Source organism: Glycine max, chromosome 17 (assembly GCF_000004515.6).
Source record: "Glycine max cultivar Williams 82 chromosome 17, Glycine_max_v4.0, whole genome shotgun sequence".
NCBI lineage: Eukaryota > Viridiplantae > Streptophyta > Magnoliopsida > Fabales > Fabaceae > Glycine > Glycine max.
Genome location: NC_038253.2, coordinates 3,753,816 through 3,768,028, shown reverse-complemented (window position 1 = coordinate 3,768,028; position 14,213 = coordinate 3,753,816). Strand labels below are relative to the sequence as shown.

The 14,213-nt window shown below is 33.0% G+C and overlaps 3 protein-coding genes across 11 annotated transcripts; all 3 read right to left on the bottom strand.

Moving 5' to 3' along the window:
- Positions 1-80: 80 nt before the first annotated feature.
- Positions 81-2,780, bottom strand: LOC100800028 (uncharacterized). The gene is made up of 9 exons (XM_006600378.4): positions 2,588-2,780; positions 2,287-2,494; positions 2,127-2,176; positions 1,874-1,910; positions 1,729-1,797; positions 1,512-1,616; positions 1,283-1,406; positions 1,106-1,182; positions 81-994 (listed from the first exon to the last, which is right to left on the bottom strand). Exons 1-9 carry the CDS (start codon positions 2,665-2,667, stop codon positions 929-931), a joined length of 816 nt encoding a protein of 271 aa, XP_006600441.1. The 5' UTR covers positions 2,668-2,780; the 3' UTR covers positions 81-928.
- A 4,179-nt stretch (positions 2,781-6,959) lies between these two features.
- On the bottom strand, positions 6,960-7,779 carry LOC100795082 (uncharacterized). The gene has a single exon (XM_003551072.5). The coding sequence runs from the start codon at positions 7,757-7,759 to the stop codon at positions 7,127-7,129; it is 633 nt and encodes a 210-aa protein (XP_003551120.1). The 5' UTR covers positions 7,760-7,779; the 3' UTR covers positions 6,960-7,126.
- Positions 7,780-8,526: 747 nt separating this feature from the next.
- Positions 8,527-11,463, bottom strand: LOC100799495 (uncharacterized). Of its 9 annotated transcripts, none has more exons than XR_419002.4 (6): positions 11,311-11,463; positions 11,080-11,232; positions 10,117-10,269; positions 9,728-9,903; positions 9,305-9,517; positions 8,527-8,887 (listed from the first exon to the last, which is right to left on the bottom strand). XR_419002.4 is itself a non-coding variant. In XM_041011345.1 (5 exons), exons 1-4 carry the CDS (start codon positions 11,218-11,220, stop codon positions 9,415-9,417), a joined length of 573 nt encoding a protein of 190 aa, XP_040867279.1. In that variant the 5' UTR covers positions 11,221-11,457; the 3' UTR covers positions 8,527-8,896; positions 9,387-9,414. The 9 variants fall into 9 exon arrangements, 2 of the variants coding, with proteins under 2 accessions (XP_040867279.1, XP_006600440.1); XR_005889408.1 differs by having other exon boundaries at positions 9,728-9,908; positions 11,311-11,461; XR_419001.4 differs by having other exon boundaries at positions 8,527-8,896; positions 11,080-11,463.
- Between the last annotated feature and the right edge of the window lie 2,750 nt (positions 11,464-14,213).

Below are 14,213 nucleotides of genomic sequence, written 5' to 3'. Positions count from 1 at the left end.
GGAACATTTTAATCATATAATTGAAAGCAATCAGGACTTTGCAAAAAAAATTGGAAGTCTATGGTGTACCTTGAATTTGAATCAAACTTTTTTTTTTTTGAAAACGTATTAGATTTAGTTATAATATGCAACTTTTTGTGGATTTGTATTTTTGGTATTGAATTGAGATTCAAAACTTTAAATCAAATTTGTTTTAATTCAAAATAATTTTGCAAAATCAAGGGTTCATTGTATAGTTTGCAGTTGAACGTGAAAGCCGATTAAGAGTTATACGATTCGTTCGCCACATTGTTCAACAAAAGATTCAGTCAATTTGTGTGAGCCCGTGACTGAAATCCGTAGTCAAAAACTAGTGAGAGGCTGTAGAGAAGTAAACACCGAATGATTTCGAGTCTCGCATTTCTTTTCATTAATTAACCCAGGTTCATGCTAAGAAGCTACTTTTTAGTTTTAATGCCTGATTTATAAAATTAGCCGTCTTTTTTTTTTTATCTCTAGTGTTTGTGACTAAGGATGATTTGAAATAATAGTATATGGTTTCAGTTCATGGTTTTTCCATCACAGTTAATTAAAACCAATTGGTTACTTAAACGTTAAAAAGAGAGACAAATGGTGGAAAAAGGACAATATTTCTTTGAAAAAGGAAATGGGGAACAGAAATATGGAACATCGGTATAACAAGGACATGAACATGTATTTGCATAGTCTATAATACCAATTTGAATCTTGTATACAGATGTATGTCACACGGTAAACTACAGATTTATGATTGTTGATTGAAAAATCAATTGTTGAAACTGTGATGAATACATGCAAGTGTGTAACAAAATATAAAATTGTGAAAATCTCCTAGAAGTAAAGGAATTTGGAATTCAGGACTGTTCAGAAACTATTCTATCGAAGCACAACAATATCTTTTGTGCTAGCTCTACATCTGTAAGTAAAGCAAGGATGTTTGATTTTTCAACAACAGGGGGTTTGCAGTGTCAATTATCTGAAAAAAGTAACAAGAGCGAAGAAAATGTGAGAATTATTATGCATTTCATGAATAACTATAATCCATTATAGAGAACAGGAAATTAAGAGGAATTAACAGTTGCATTACCTCAAACCCTAAGTTTTGGTATAATATTTGGGCAGGTTTATTGTTTCTGTCCACATGCGCATACACACGTGACACACCTGCTCAATGAATTCAGAATATATGGTAAGCTTTCGGCCTTCTTATTTTAACATGTTATCTAATATCAGACATTAGTTGTAAATGTTACTCTCACATTACCAGTAGATTTTGCAGACTCCACAGCAAAATACAACATTTTGCTTGCAACACCCTTGCGATAAAGTGATTTGGCAACACACAAGTTTGCAATATAACCATATCTGCTTGATGCTGTTCGGTCGATCTTACAAAAAGGAGGAGAATCCACGAGTTCGTCCAGAAATTGTTAGTTAGAAAAGCATTAAAACCATCAAAGAGGAAGAAAAACAATGTGATATATATAGCATACCCCAGGAAAGGTCTCCCCTCGCCGCAAATATATGATATTCAAATCAAGAGTTCCTACAACACTTTCTATTATTGGGAGTTTTACATTCTTTTGTGGCTTCCTAACCTGATAAATTTGACACCATGAGGGGAAAGTAACTAAAGAGATGTTTTATCAAATAATCAAAGCTTTGAAATGAATTATATTATATATCTGAATCTAAGAAGAATGTTTTTACCGTGATGATGCATGTGCTACTGTGACCGTCTTGTAGCTCCTTGCACCGCTTTTTTATCGCATTAAATTCCTACGTGATAGAAAATTCTTGTTATGATTTTCATTAAAGGACACTGTACCACAAAGGAATTAGCATCAACTCCTACCTGTTCAGCAAAATTCCTCTGCCGATCAACAACATATCTGGATAAAACATAATGAGAATTAGTGGCGCCCAACTTTTCATATATTGTGATTATTATTTTAATAATAAAAATGACACGATCGGTTGATCCAATCACAACAAACCATTAAACCATCTCATTTTCTTGAATCTTTATCACTATAATGAATCAAATTATTTTAAATAATAATCTCTATTAAAGAAAAAAGGAAATAAGCTAATGTACTGTGCCATACAGTTTATCTGTTCGATTTGCCCACTCTTCTGCCCTTAGGCACGCTGCAGACTGCACAATATCAATAAAAACAAATGCGTAAACGTAGAAATAGCGGGAAAATACCATAATGTATACTTATATACATAATTAAAACTTGGAAGAAAAGAAAGGAAACTTACCCAATACTCTTCCTCAAGCAGGGCTTCTCGTGCAACGAAGTTGCCAAACTCAAATCTTTTGTGAGGACCCAATTCTTCATCGGAAGGTTGCAAGCGGCCAAAGTTGAGATCGCAGAACCTCACAGTGGAGACAGGTGGTGTGATCAAACTCGAAAGTTGGAACGAAACTTGTTTCTTCTTCGTGTTCAAGAAGTCAGTGTCGATGGTCCTGGCACAACACAACAGAAAGAAGCTAACAAGTAAGATCATACATTCAAGCAATATTGAAACAGTTTGGAGGACGCAAGAAAAAGAAACTTACATGGCCAAGCATTTGGGATAGGGGCGGAAGAATGAACTATGGAATTGTGGCGCCTGAATTGTGGAAGAAATGGAAGGCATGATGACGATGATTCTTTCTTTCTAGTGAAGAACACAATGATCTTTCAATTTCACAGAAGAATCAAAAAGCACGTGTTGAAACTTATAACTAACTAAAACCTAATCACGTTTTCCCGCCCTAAATGAACCTATTCTTGTGAAGGATTTTGTTATCTAATTAGTAATTACTTTACAATGGAATCCCAATAATTGCTTTGCTTCTCGCCGCAAACAATTTTCTAATAAAAGAAAATTCAGCTCTAAATTCATTTTTATTTCTGATTGAAATTAGGATTTTTTTTAAAATATCAGAAACTAAAATTTTTATTAAATGATGAGAATTGAATAAATGTAAATATCAGAAATATAATATTTAAAAACTTTATTAAAATTATTATGAAATTAATACCATATAAAATTTTATTCTACGACATTTGTCTTTATGTTACAATGTGCCTTTATTTTCCATTTTATTGAGCAGAATAATTTATAGTGTGCCCCTAATTGTTTTTGTTTCATGTCGATGAATAGTTCGTTAAAATCATTGAAGAATGTACAGACAAAAAGGATATTTGTGGTTGGAATTGGTGGGTGACGGCATTGAGTTTGGACTGAATTTCATATCATTTTGAAAGGAAATTTGAGCATTGTTGAGTAAAATTGAAATCCTTAGATGAAGATCAGCAATTCTATTGAAGATGATAATTTGACAACAATATCTTAAGAACCTTTTTTTAACACGTTTTTTATTAATTAAAAATTATTAGAATGGAAATTTATTAAATAAGAAGGGTAACCTATACAAATTTTTATTTCAAATAAATAAATGGTAAAAAAAAGTGTATTAAAAATACGTTACTAATATTCCTCCTATAAATTAGATTCACTCTTGCTTAGCTTGCTTCTGCAGCCTAAAAAATTAAAAGTAGAGACACGGAGACTGAAATGAGGAAAACAAATAATGGATAGAGAATAACTTATATGAAAATCTAATATCTATTTTCTTACAAAATATTCGAATTCGATATTTTTTGGTATATTGTTTAAGAAAAAGTACAAGACTTAAATTTGATGTCTTATTTAAAAATATTAAATGTGTAACATTCAAATTAATCACTCATTAATAATCATTATATACGCGCTATAATCTATTTATTTAAAATCAAATTTATAAAATCACTTGATTCAAAATCAATTTTACAAAAGCTACCCAAACACGAATTCAAAATGTGTGTTAGAGTGTTAGAAAAAGTGTGTTTCGGACTGTGTTATTGTATTTAGTTAGGGAAGATCTATTTACTCACTGCATTCAGTAAAAAATATGGCAAAATGGGCGTGCATATTGTTATTCAATAACACGATGGATTTTCAGTAAACAACAGAAATTCCCAGATAACTTGTACCTTGTGATGAGAATCCTGAAATTGGCCAAATACAGGCTAAAGGCTCAAGTGGAGAAGGGCAAAGGCCCAAGTGGAGAAGGATAAAGCCCCCGAGTGGAGAAGGATGAATGCCCAAGTGGAGAAGGATGAAAGCCCAGAGGCAGAGACACTAGCAAGACTATTAATTGTTGCTGAAGGCCCAGATTAATTTGAAGGCCCAAGTTAAATAAGTTTTTAGTTATAATTTATTTTTATTGCAATTTTGGCCCAAACTGTTTAGAAGGCCCATGTCTATTTTTATCTTTTTGTTCAGCTACACTATAAGTATTGGTTTTTGTTTTGAATAAAAAAAACTTTTGGCATTTTGATAAAATTTGGTGAGAGTTTCTCTCTGGGTTCCTTGTTGAACCAATTATCAGACTTATCAAGGTAATCCTTGTGGCGTCTACCCAGACTTATCTTCCTTAACCGGAAGTGGCGTCTACCCAGACTTATCTTCCTTAACCGGAAGTGGCGTCTACCCAGACTTATCTTCCTTCACTGGAAGTGGCGTCTACCATGACTTATCTTCCTTCACTGGAAGTGGCGTCATCCAAACCTTCGTAGCCTGTATCAAACGATCCACTCCTACTCAGGTTCACATCATCTGGTATCAGAGCTTCGGCTCTTGATACAGGTTCTATCTTATCCTATTATTTTTCTTTGTAATTTGTCCAGGTTCGTGTTTTGTCTTTGTTCTGTTATTTATTTTCTTGTTTGCGTCTTGTTGCGTTCTTGTTTGTGTCTTTGTTTCGTTCTTGTTCTTGTCACGTTTGTGTTCTTGTTTCTAGTGTCTTTCAGACTTTGTGTCATAAAAAAAAAATTGTTTGGGTTCTGTTTCAAGTAAAAAAAAAAAGTTGCAGAAATTTTGAAAAAAAAAAAAAGAGAAGAAAAGAAGAAAGAGAAAAAAGAGAAAGTGGGTGTTTGATCTTTCAACACGAAATTGAGGCAGTTAGAGGCTTTTTTTTGGCAGAAAATCGTGTACCAAATTCCCTTATCTAGATTCTCCTCTGAATTCTGAGCGTTTTGATATATAGTGGGCCTCAAACGGACAACCGTAGCAAAAGTTATGAGCATTTGAAGTTTACTTGTCATATCTGTTATCTTATCTGTTATCCTATCTGTTATCTTATTTGTTATCATATCTGTTATCCAAATTAAATCTAATTTGTTATCCAAATCTGATCTATTATCCAAATCAAATCAAATCAATTTTTTTATCCAAATCAGATTTGTTATCCAAATCTAATCTGTTATCCAAATCAAATCCAATCTGCTATCCAAATCAAGTCCAAGTTGTTATCCCAAATCAAATCTGTTACTCTGATAATTATATTGTCTTTCCTTTTATTTTATATTACCTTGTGTGTCTAATTTGATCCATCCAGGAACTTAAGAGGGAGTGAGTGGTAAAAGGCAAGAGTGAAAACATCACACAAAAGCCTATATTGAGAGCATCAAACACGAGTGAACTACCATTAAAGAGAGAAACACGTGAGTAGAGTGTGGTGAGGTCCTGAATTTTTTTTAATTTACTGCAAAATTCTTTGTTCCTTAATCATGGCAAGAGCTGGTGACAATGGTGGTGTATATCATCAACTGGACGAATCTCAACGCTTATTTCTGGACGCGTGGACTACACAAATGCAACGTTTGTTGAACCGTAACAAAGAAAAGCCCTACAGACGAATAGCCAAATCTTCCTCATTTACTCTTAAACCTCTATCCCCTAGAGAAGTGTGTGATGACCAAATCAGAATGGGAGAAAAGAGAGAAGAAGAGAAAGAAAATAGTGAGGCACCACAAAGGAATATGAAAAAGAAGAGTGATACACCCGAGGAAAAGAGTGATACACATGAAAGAAAATTTAATTATTTTGCAGAGGCGAGTGAAGTGAGGAAAGTGTTACCTGCTCATGAACCACTCAATCTACAGTATTGCAAAGACAGTAAAATTTCTACTGATAATTCTAATGAGTTTACTATTTCTATTTCTCCTAGTGTTCAACCATTATTGCAGGAATTTAAAAATGTCTTTCCTAAGGAGATTCCTCATGGACTGCCACCTTCAAGAGGCATAGAACATCAAGTTGATCTCCTCCCCGGAGCTTCATTGCCTAACAGGCCAACTTACAAAAGCAATCCCCAAGAGACTCAACGTAAGGATGCACATGACAAAGTTGAGTATGTGAAAAGATTGTATGACCAAGTGAAGGTGCAAATTGCAAAGAAGAATGAAAGCTATGCCAAGCAAGCCAACAAGAAAAGGAAGGAAGTGGTACTTGAACCCGGTGATGATCCTGGACATTTGAGGACAAATGTTTTCCAAGAAGGAGGGAATGATGAGAATCCTGAAATTGGCCAAATACAGGCTAAAGGCCCAAGTGGAGAAGGGCAAAGGCCCAAGTGGAGAAGGATAAAGCCTCCGAGTGGAGAATGATGAATGCCCAAGTGGAGAAGGATGAAAGCCCAGAGGCAGAGACACTAGCAAGACTATTAATTGTTGCTGAAGGCCCAGATTAATTTGAAGGCCCAAGTTAAATAAGTTTTTAGTTATAATTTATTTTTATTGCAATTTTGGCCCAAACTGTTTAGAAGGCTCATGTCTATTTTTATCTTTTTGTTCAGCTACACTATAAGTATTGGTTTTTGTTTTGAATAAAAAAAACTTTTGGCATTTTGATAAAATTTGGTGAGAGTTTCTCTCTGGGTTCCTTGTTGACCCAATATCAGACTTATCAAGGTAATCCTTGTGGCGTCTACCCAGACTTATCTTCCTTCACGGGAAGTGGCGTCTACCATGACTTATCTTCCTTCACTGGAAGTGGCGTCAACCAAAAACTCTACAGCCTGTATCAAGCGATCCGCCTCGTAAGATTCACATCACCTTGAATGCTCACAAGTCACAACATTCAAATTCAATGGCCACACACAGTGACCCCAAACAACCAACACCAACAATAGGCTACAGAAGAAGGAAGAGGAACAATAAAAAACAATGATGCAAATTATCTGCACTGGTACAAGGTAGAAGAAGACACAACAAAATGTTGAAAAACCTCAAGGTTCAAAATCAGTCTTCATCCACTGCCCATACTTGCTTTTCATTTTCTCATCCAACTCTTTAGCTTTGATTTCTGCCATCTTGCTAGCATTAGCCATGGATTCCTCTTGCACCTCCGCAATTCTCCTACTCCTCTTCCTCGCCGAGGCGGCTTTCTCTGCTTCGAGTTCCTCATAATCCTTCACCCAGAAACTATGCACTGCACAACCCAGCATCAGCACCACACACTGCAGCATGAACATTGCCATCAATGCCCCACACTCCAGCCTCACCAAAAGTTTGGCTTCTTTGGGGTCCCTTGGTGACTTCAGAAGGGACATGCTTGCTTTCTCTTTTGTGAACAAGGCCAATATGGTCAGCACTTGTCCTATTAATGAGGCTAGTAGAAGTGAAATGTGAGTGAGGTAACAGAAGTGTGTGAGCGGGGAGTAGAAGCCCACAAAAGATGAGAGGAGTGAGATGCCAGAGACCATAAGGAGAGCCATGCCGAATGAAGTTGGGGGCATCTTGAGGAGAATAGTGGGTGCAAATGAGGAAGCAGAGAGGATAAAGAGTGAGAAATTCAAACAGCTAAGGAGGAGGTTGGTGAAAGAACATGCCCTTCTAACCTTTGATTTTGAAGAAGCCATTTCTTCCGTGTGTAGTTTCTGTTCTGCTTTGATTTTTTATTTGAATTTATTTATAGGGAGGTGAAAGGTGCCGTTAAGAATGGCTATAACGGCTAGCATAAGGGAGGACCCACTTTCTTTACTCATTGGAGAGTGCAACAATATTCCCTCTGCAGAATAAGTAGAACTGTGCACTACATCTGCCTCCTGATGATTACGAATCATACTTGTAGCTATGTGCTAACAGTAACTGCTAGTAGTCTAATACGCATATGAATGTGACAATAACGTTTATATTACGCATAGCATAGCTCGTGACGCGGATCAATTTCATGAAAAGTAACCCTACCACCAACTTGTAAAACTGATGGTCTCATGTGACCAAGGAATATTCATAATAACAAAAACACTATGCATAGCTGGTTAAGGAGATCAATATCATGTGTTTTTGGCTTAACGTCCTCGAGTATTATAATATCATGTGTTTTTGGCTTAAAGGATACAGAGAATAACTTCCATGTTTTTCTTTGATTTGATAAGAAAAATCGAGAACACAGTTCGTTAAGAATGTCAATCTAAACACGTTCATCATAAAAAATACCCACCGTACTATGAGATTCCAACTCATTAGCAAGGAAGAAGTCACGTTTTGGATGTAAAGGTTACAATTGTTAGCTTCTAAAATTTACATCCGAAATGTGATAATCACATCTGTGAAACCAAACATCCTATAGCATTGACAAAGAAAAGAGATTAATCCTTGTGTCCCTAGTTTGACCAGGTTTAGGTTGGAAAAGCAAACCACGATAGAGTATTATATTTATGCTCTCAAATTCCCCACCCCCCGGCAAAGCAGGGATATCTGGGTAATAATTTGCAACATCTCAATTCGGGATTTGAAAAAACTAATTACAGCCACATGTACAAATTAATAAATTATTGCACTGGCAAAACAAGTTAATAACTCGACACTATTGAAATAATGTATGCACAAGACAAATAGCCCTTTGAATACATCAGGCGCTCCATAATTTTAACTGGCGGGTCATGCCACAATTTTCGAATAACTTTCGCGGTATCATCTTGACTCCACTTCTGAGGCAATGCATTTCAGGCAGGTAGGACATACTTCAAAATTTGACTTACTCCCTGCGGAAACTATACCCAGATTAGGAAAGCTATCAATCTCAAAAACTAGTAGTGAGCTTATCATGAAGCTATTTAATTTTGCTGTCACCAAGACAACCAGTGCAATTTTTCATTACAAAAATAGTGTTCTGTGCTAATTTCATTACAAAAATAATCTGAAAAACAAATAGAATGTGGCAAAAGCATAATCTGCAGAAACTTGGAAAAGAGGTTTACTTCTCAATAACAATATGTATTTTTTTTTCTCAAGTACAGTTTTAGATTCAGTGTCCACATCATAATATGCATAAAATGACTAAAATCCAGTGCACATAAATCATCATTGTAGATATTTCTGATCTTAATATATGTTTCTTAATAAATTATTAAGATAAATAAAATTGAAATAAGGGATGATATTTTCATCTTTCACCATACATTTATTCCAGTATTCTGTTTGCTGATGTTACTGTCCGCAACCACTACTTGGAACTTCTTTCAAAAGGGAATGGGGTCACACCTCATGAACATTATCTTCTTTACCCAAATCAAGGAGCATCAGTGTGGGTTAAGATGGCCTCAACTCTATCTAGTGATGCTTGTAGCCGTCCTGAGTGCATGTTGAACATTGGCTCATCAGTACCCAGTGCCCTGTTATGGATTAAAATTTCAAATAACCAGTCATCCATGAAACAGAACAAAAATAAAAACTAAAACAGAATAAGAAATTAGAAATAATAGAATAGCTCATCCAAAAATATTTGATCAGAGTATACTTTCTAAACACTGATAAATGTATTTTAGTTTCAAAGCTATTATTCTAATTATTTTTTCACTAAATAAAAAAATTACAAAACTTACCCAGTAATTTCAGGAAGAACATAGTCTGCTCTCCATCCAAACCGTAAATCAAAACCGGGAAACAAGCCAATTGATGTCTTATTTCGGATCCGGGATATACCATCTCCACCCAAACATGTGGTGAGCTTCCATTTCCAACCAGTAGCATGCATTTGAAAATTGTGTCCCACACCAACCTGCACTGTTTATGTCAGTGTGAATCATTTCAAATGAAATTTTACAGAAAGTGGGAAATAAACTTATAATGACATCAATAATAAAAATGCGGGAATCAATATATATAAGCACATGAAAAATGACACATTTAATATTATTTCAAACATTTTCAGCAATGATAAAAATAAACATAACAACAATGTCATGAAAAAGAAAAATAGACACCACTCAACCTGAAGATTAAGAAATTTAGTGATGGGGATCTTTTTTGAAAGAACACGAACATCTTGATGAAGGGGCTCATAGATTATCTTCCACTTCCATTCAGGTGTTAAAGGCTTCAATACAAGCTTTGCTTGATATTCATTGACTGGGGCATTATAGAACTGCACCAAAAAAAAGGATGACCTGAATAAGTAGTCATCACATGTAAATGATTGACTAGTAAACAAAAACTCCACAACATTAACCTCAGTAGTCATCATATGTATTCTAATAGTTAAATTTCATAGAGCATCAATACTACAAATTCTAGAGTTCTGTTAGGCACTTCTTGTATGCTCACAACAGATGGGTTTAACCATGTTGCCAGGATTAAAAACAATAGTAAACATTGGTCAAATTAGGGAACAAAGAATAATCTAAATCCCGTACCATGCATGATATTGATGAACCAATAAAGGAAATAATTAGCTGGTTTTCAAACCACTTTACAAACTTATAAGTCTTAAGTTGTCAGAGTGCATGAATTGAAGTGTGGTATTCTTATACAAGGTAATTCTCAGTACATTGATTCTGAGGAAAGAGACAAGAGTAACAAATATGGATCTCCTACCTGATATCTTCATATGCAAAACAACTAACTGTTACACTAACAAAATACACACAAATAAGAATAAATTAGAGTCTGTCTCCCTGTGGTTTAAAAGGACAAATTCCCCCTAAGCTTTGCTTTATTAGCCCTTAGCATATAACCACCAGTAGGTTTTTCAGTTCAAACTATCCTTCATGATAAAAAAAAATAATAATTACTTGACAGCATGTATCTAGCTAATTGCTTACCAATTTCAAGCAAGTTATTATAGAAACCTTAACTTAGATGCGAGAATATTAATAAAAGAGGAAAAAAAGGTTAAATTTGAATGGGTCCAATAGAAAGAGTTAGTAGCTAGCGATGAAGTAGAATAGAAAAGAACCTCCATATTGAGACCAACTCGAATGCCCTGAAGTTCTTTTCGGAACTTGAGAAATAACTCTGAAGGCATCAAATTGATGTTGTATAGCTCATCCCACGAAGTGGGTTCCTCCCCGTTGTTTGGGTTTGGCACCGATTCCATTTTTGGGCAAACCTGCAAAAATCACTTCAATAATAATAATAATGCTGTAATTTTGATCATCCAGAAGCACGGAGATAGAAGAGAAGCAACTTGGCAAACGAGTCCCCAACTCCCACAGTCCCACTGTTATGTTCTTTCAGGCTCAAACCCCTTCTTCTTCTTCTTCTTCGTAATTGGATTTGTTTCTGTTTTAGCGAGTTTCGCATCACTCACCCTAATCTCCATCCTTATTTTTTGTTAACAATACTGAATTTAAATTAGGAGGTCTTTTTTTTTATTCCTCAAATAAAAATATGTACTTTTTACTCATCTAAATTTGGAAATACTCTTTTTAATTGCTCCTCTTAAATAAAAAATTTTATTTTTTTAATCCTTCAAATTTTAATGGACTAAGAAATACATTCACTTGTTGAGAAGCTTTTTAAGGTGCAAAAGCACAGAAGAAGTATTTTTTCAGTTTTTTTTTTGATAAATTTGTTTAAAAGTAAATGTTCACTTAACCTTTATTTTTTTCATACTTAGGGTGTATTTAATTAGGATTTTAAAAGATTTTTTATATATAAAAAAATTTTGTGGATTTTAAAAGATTTTATAAGAATGTAATAATTTCTAAATTTTTTTTAAAAAAACTTTCATGATTAAAATTTTACAATCTAGATTTTAATAGATTTATAAAATTTAAAAAAACTTTTTAGATTTATAAGATCTTAAATTACTCCATGAATTATCAAACATTATAACAATAAATATGTATGATAGGAAGTGGGTCCTAACAATAATTTGATTCAGGACCGATTCAAAATTGTGTCTACCAATTTGATTCAGTATTGTAATACTCTATTGTTGAAGGTTGAAGTTCAATAACGATAATATATTTTTTGTTTGATGGAGTCTTGGTGTTTAACATGTCTGACTAACATGGTTGGGGTCAATGGTTATGATAGAGGATGATTTATTATGGGAATATTGTGTTTGTGGAAGATTACTGTGGTTGCAGAATTGTCACAAGCAGGTGGTGGGCATAATTTTATGAGATTGTAGTGCAATTACGGGGAAGGGAGAAGCAGAATCAGATTTAAAATTTCACAATGACACATGTTTTATTCATAAGTTGCAAGCGGGAATCTTGGGCTCTGTTAAAGCAATTGAGATTTCGCACAAGCATTGCAGTCCCTTTTCACAGCAACTTAGAAGTGCCTTCGAGGAAGAGAGAAACAATGTGATGGGAAAAAAAAAAATTGGATAGAACAATAAAAAAATCTTATGGTTTTAGGTGAGGTAGTGGATGTGATATTAATAGATACAACTAAGAAATTATACAAAATTCATCAATCAAAAGAATACTCATCCAAATCTGCATAATTTTGAATACCTCATGCTTTGTTTTTAGTGATAAAAAATCTCAATTAAATATTATTGAATTTTGTTGAAGTATAAAAAAATCAAAAGGGTCTGTTACATAGTTTTTTCCGAAGGCGTAAAGTATTACTAAATAATGAATTTGTGAGCCCTCTATACATTCTGGATAAAAATAACTATTTATTCATCACATAATTTAATCTTTATCATTTTCCTTTTAATCATTACAAATATAACATTATAATAAACACTTTAAAAAAATAGGATTAACTTAATGATTATACATTTTTGTTTGAGTCTCATATTTTAGGTTAGCTATCGTCACATTATAAATTTTAGAGTAATATACAAATTATGTGTATTAATCAATATCATGCTTATTATTGTGTTTGTTTTACTTTATGTTTGTTTTCTTATTTTTTTTAAGTATTTGTTATAATGTTATGCTTGCAATTAAAATGAGAAAGATGAAGATTAAACTATATTTAAGATAAACAGTCATTTTGTCATTAGATGTGTAGAACACTCACATGTTCGTCTTGAATGTGTCACATAGGTACTTTCAACGGTAGCAGACGAAAGTTAACCTATGGTTGGATTTGTCGCATTTTTTTTAGTTTCCGATACTAAAATTTGAAATTTTATCTTTAAGAGACAAATTTGTAACACATTACACATTCAAGGACCAAAATGATTATTTACCCTTAATTTTTTTTAATGTTGGGAAAAGAGAAAAGCCATTAATTAGTACTAGGATTTTTGTACATTGAAAATATATACACATCTGAAACTATTTGCAATTAAATTGAAGGTAGCGATTCAGTAAAACTTGCCTATTAATATTATTAGCGTTGACTATTTAATAAAACTATATATTATTGTTATTAGCATGAAGATGAAAAATTAGTTAAAAATTGAAAAATTAGCTTAAAGCTCTCAAGTTATCTTATTGAATCATACTTATTCAATAAAATTAATTGTTAAAGTAATTAAAAATATAAAATAACATAAATAATATATTTAAAAATAATAATAAAAAAATTAAATAAATATTTTAAAGATAAAAATACAATAAAAAAATAAAAAATTAAAAACTGACATTCCTAAAAACGTCACTTCAAGTAGAGCTTAAAAAACATTAAAAATTACTTTAAAAAATTTGTTTACGAAATAGTTAAACAAGTTTTTTAACTAATAAAAAAATTAAAAACTAATTAAAATATTTATCAATGTTAAAAGTATATTTCAATGTCAAGAGTACTGTTACTCAAAATAATAAAAAAAGTATAACATCATTAGTATATTTTAATTAGTCAAATAGCATATGTTTTCATAGATATCATAATATAATTAATTAGCACAAATATTATATTAAAATGATTAATATATAATTAATTAACTTCTATAGTGTGTCCATTATTTAAAATAAACAACCTTTTATCACCCATAATATATTTTAGAGCAATTCCAATAGGATTCCTGATCTCAATTTGTTAAAGAGTTAAGCATCAGTGCTTAACTCGTTTTAGAATTGGAACAAGTGAGTCAGTTGTTGTTTATTTTGGCAGAGTTGTTTTTTTAAGCAACATTTGTTAACAATTTTTTGATAATAAATATTCTCAATTGGACTAATT